The sequence below is a fragment of the Anguilla anguilla genome, chromosome 3 (genome assembly GCF_013347855.1).
Source record: "Anguilla anguilla isolate fAngAng1 chromosome 3, fAngAng1.pri, whole genome shotgun sequence".
NCBI lineage: Eukaryota > Metazoa > Chordata > Actinopteri > Anguilliformes > Anguillidae > Anguilla > Anguilla anguilla.
In genome coordinates, this window is record NC_049203.1 from 4,929,795 (window position 1) to 4,934,368 (window position 4,574).

At 55.4% G+C, this 4,574-nt stretch overlaps 1 protein-coding gene across 1 annotated transcript in view; it reads left to right on the top strand.

The window, feature by feature from the left end:
- dnah2 (dynein, axonemal, heavy chain 2) overlaps positions 1–4,368 on the top strand; it is a 108,949-nt gene extending 104,581 nt beyond the window's left edge. Inside the window, 5 exon segments of the mRNA XM_035410966.1 lie at positions 1,260–1,436; positions 2,169–2,243; positions 2,648–2,798; positions 3,954–3,994; positions 3,996–4,368. Of these exon segments, the coding sequence (XP_035266857.1) occupies positions 1,260–1,436; positions 2,169–2,243; positions 2,648–2,798; positions 3,954–3,994; positions 3,996–4,109 (558 nt within the window). The 3' untranslated portion in view covers positions 4,110–4,368.
- The last annotated feature ends 206 nt before the right edge of the window (positions 4,369–4,574 follow it).

The window sequence follows — 4,574 nt, forward strand, 5'->3', positions numbered from 1 at the left end:
GTGTGTGCATGTTTGTGTGTGTGTGTGTGTGTGTGTGCATGTTTGTGTGTGTGTGTGTGTGTGTGTGTGTATGTGGGTTAGATGGCACGTATGGGCCTCAGAGACTAAAGCAAGACAGCGGCTCTGTGTAATTGCTGCCTAATAAACAGAGTAAACTACTGTGGCTCTGCTCTGCACCAATTACATCTGAAAAGCAGGGAGAGATGGAGAGCTGCAGGAGAGAGAGGGGGAGATTAAGAGAGGGAGAGGGAGATGAAGGGAGGAGAGAAAGAAGGAGAGAGAAATGAGAGAGTGAGAGGGACAGAGAGAGGAGAGAAGGAGACAGGGAGATGAGAGTGAGGGAGAGAGAGAAGGAGAGATGAGATGAAGAGGGAGGGAGAGAGAGAGAGAGGGAGAGAGAGAAGGATAGATGGAGCTGAAGAGGGAGGGAGAGAGAGAAGGAGAGATGGAGCTGAAGAGGGAGGGAGAGAGAGAAGGAGAGATGGAGCTGAAGAGGGAGGGAGAGAGAGAAGGAGAGATGGTGCTGAAGAGAGAGGGAGGGAGAGAGAGAGAGAGGGAACGCCATGGGCGGTCTCCTTCCTGGCCGCCGTGGGGAGTCCTTTCTCCTGTCATCCCCGCGGCTTCCCCTCCCTCCCGGGAGCGGCAGAGAAAACAATGGCTGCCCGAACGCGGCATTCTCCTCTGCGCCGGCTCCGCTTCGCCCCCCATTCACGCGTCGCTCGCTCGCTCCTGGCGTCAGGACGTCGTGCTGTCTGGGGCTCCGTTTCGGGAGCCCCCGCGTGCCGCCCGAGGAGGGAGTGTGACGCGCGCGGCCGCGATTCGCCGCTCTGGCGCTCCGAGGCTCCGCCCCCTCTCTCCTCCCGCTGACCTGAGCGTGCTCGCGCAGCCTGCCTCAGGTTTCCGCTCGTCGCTGACTGTCTCAGCGAGCGCCGCTTCGCCTCCCCGACCGATGCCCTGCGTTCTCTCAGCATCCGCTCACGGAAACGGAGTGCAGTCGAGAACGCGTTCGACAAAATATGTTTTCAAGACACGGTGACGCGTCACAGCATATTGCAAAATGAATCAGTCATTTCCGCTTTCAGATATTACTAATTGTTATGGTGCTGTGAAATATATTTATCTTTGTTTTCCAAAAAGCCCACATGTTTGTAACCTATTACGGTATATTCACTTGCATTAATCTGTTGGTGTGTGGCAGAGGGGGGAAAGAGTGACAGTGAGCTGGTTCATTGAAAGCCCACTTTGTCCCCCCCCCCCAGGCGTACCCCTCCCTGAAGCCGCTGGCCTCCTGGACGCGGGACCTGTGCCAGCGCGTGGAGCAGTTTTCCCGCTGGGCAGAGACCTCCTACCCCCCCACGCTCTTCTGGCTGTCCGGCTTCACCTTCCCCACCGGCTTCCTGACCGCCGTGCTGCAAGCCTCCGCACGCCAGCACAATGTGAGGCCTACTGAGCATGCTCACTGAGCTGCACCCAACCTGCACTGAGCATAATCACTGAGCTGTACCCAAACTGCACCCAGCCTATACTGAGCATGCTCACTGAGCTGCACCCAACCTGCACCCAACCTGCACTGAGCATGCTCACTGAGCTGCACCCAAACTGCACCCAACCTGCACTGAGCATGCTCACTGAGCTGCACCCAATCTGCACTGAGCATGCTCACTGAGCTGCACCCGACCTGCACTGAGCATGCTCACTGAGCTGCACCCAATCTGCACTGAGCATGCTCACTGAGCTGCACCCATCCTGCACTGAGCATGCTCACTGAGCTGCACCCAACCTGCACCCAACCTATACTGAGCATGCTCACTGAGCTGCACCCAACCTGCACTGAGCATGCTCACTGAGCTGCACCCAACCTATACTGGGCATGCTCACTGAGCTACAACCACACTGCACTGAGCATGCTCACTGAGCTGCACCCAACCTGCACTGAGCATGCTCACTGAGCTACAACCACACTGCACTGAGCTGCACCCAACCTGCACTGAGCATGCTCACTGAGCTACAACCACACTGCACTGAGCACGCTCACAGAAACACTGCTGCTATGTATCAACACTGACACTGATGGCAGTTCTGCTATTTCCTCTGAAGTAGTTATGCTGTCATAATTCAACTCTTGCCAAAACTCTGAAGCCAATTAATATTGTACACTGTAAACACAGGTCTCCGTGGACACTCTGTCCTGGGAGTTTATCGTCTCCACAGTGGATGATGGCAACCTCCTGTTTCCCCCTAAGGTGAGTTCCTACTTTCTTATGAATACCCCTCTAACACCCATTCCTCCAAAATCTCTCCTCCTTTCCTTTCCTCCCTCCATCTCTCACACCCTTGCTAGCACCTCCTTTTCTCTCGCTCTATCCTCTCTCCATTCCTCACTTACTTTTTTGCATTTATTAACACTCTTATCCAAAGAGACTTTCATGGCTTCCAGTTCCTTTTTTGCATACTATCTATTTATGAAACTGGATATGTACCGGGTTAAATTTGGGTTAAAATACCCCAGGGTGAAGCGTGCAGTGGCAGTTCCCAACCTGGGGTTTGAACCTGCAGGCCCTGTTCCATAGCCATTATGCTGCCCTCATGTTCTCACCCCGTCTCTCTCTCTCTCCCTCTCTGATCGCTCTGCCCCCGCGCCCGTCAGGACGGGGTGTTCATCCGGGGCCTGTTCCTGGAGGGGGCGGGCTGGGACAAGAAGAACTCGTGCCTGGTGGAAGCAGAACCCATGCAGCTGGTCTGCCCCATCCCCACCATCCACTTCAAACCCGTGGAGGCCCGCAAGAAAGTGGCCAAGAGTGAGTCGTCCCTCCCAGCTCTCCCTCCCTGCTTTCCGCAGCTCTCTCTCTCTCTCTCTCTTTCTCTCTCATCCTGTTGTCCTCTGTAGAGGCGGAACCTGGTCACCGTGAGTGGGACCCCATGCTGGCTAGCATGGTGCAACATAAAGGCTTTTCAGCTGCATTAACTCACAACCAGAGGTGGACAGTCCAGAAAGTTAAAGTCCTGCCATGTTTCTTCCACCCATGAACCCAGCCAGCTAAGTTCACTACTCAGTTTTACATCCTGGCTGAAGAGTTGTGCTAATTAGCAAATCCAGGCTAAGTGGAACAAAATATTTTTGGGAGGTTTTCATTTCTGAACCTGGACTTTCCACCTCTGCTTGCTAACCAGTGCTGTAGCTCGTTACACTGAATGACAGAGTCTGGGTTCCAGCTCTGCTGTGGAACGGGTATAATTAGGCTGGCTTTTCCATCTCTTAGAGTCAAAGGGCTGGACACTGAGCCAGCCTGTGTGGCGGCTCTGAAACCCAGCTAGCCGAGGTCAGACGTCACAGTGCGGCTCGGCGGCGGTACGGGTGCTGACCCGTTGGCCTTGAGGGAGCCGCTTCTGCCGTTGACGAGCGGTCCCGAGTTCAGCGATTGGCTGCTGGAGCACGGCGCTGCCGTGTCCGATCGTAACCGTCCGTCTCTCGATCCTTACCGTGCGAAGATGGTCTAGATTCCCCAGGGCAGAGGGTTCTAGAACTATTGCCCCCCGTGAACCGCTGGTGCTCCTCCAGAGCCCTCGAACAACGTCTGTGGGTGGAGTTACGGCTGGATGAAATTTGGGCTGGCGACACATAGCCAGCCTGGTGCGATGCTGCCAGGCTTCGCTCAGACGCACGGGCCCGCCCCGCCCCGCCCCGGCCAAGCCCACGAGACCGCTGCGGGACGTTTGCTCCTAAGTGTGCGGCTCAGATGTTGCTGCTGACGCTGTTCTGCGTAGCGAAACGGAGAAGTTCAGGTGTGTGTGTGTGTGTGTGTGTCCCCTTGAGGTCTGGGCTCCACTCCGGAGAACCGCTGACCCGGGGGCAGATTGAGCCTCGGGGGTGTGACGGGTGTGTGTGTGTGTGTGTGTGTGTGTGCGCGCGCCTGTCGGCTGGTGTGTGAAGGTGTGTGTTTTTGTGCCCGCAGGTATGTACTCCTGCCCGTGCTACTACTTCCCGGTGCGCTCGGGGGGGGGCGGGCCGCCCCTCCTTCGTGGTGGGGGTGGACCTCAAGTCTGGAGCCGTCTCACCGGATCACTGGATAAAGAGGGGGACCGCTCTGCTCATGAGCCTGGATCACTAGGGAACAGTGCACCAGTCCTGGATCACTAGGGAACAGTGCACCAGTCCTGGATCACTAGGGACCAGTGCACCAGTCCTGGATCACTAGGGACCAGTGCACCAGTCCTGGATCACTAGGGACCAGTGCACCAGTCCTGGATCACTAGGGAACAGTGCACCAGTCCTGGATCACTAGGGAACAGTGCACCAGTCCTGGATCACTAGGGACCAGTTCACTCCACATTCACTACACACATACACTACACATACACTGTATACATACACACACACTACACGGACACTATATACACATACACACATACACGTGCACACACGAACACACACTACACACACACATACACTATATACACACTCACACACACTACACACACACATACACTATATACACACTCACATACACTATATACACACACACATACACTACACACACACGCACACAGTATACACACACACACACACTACACAC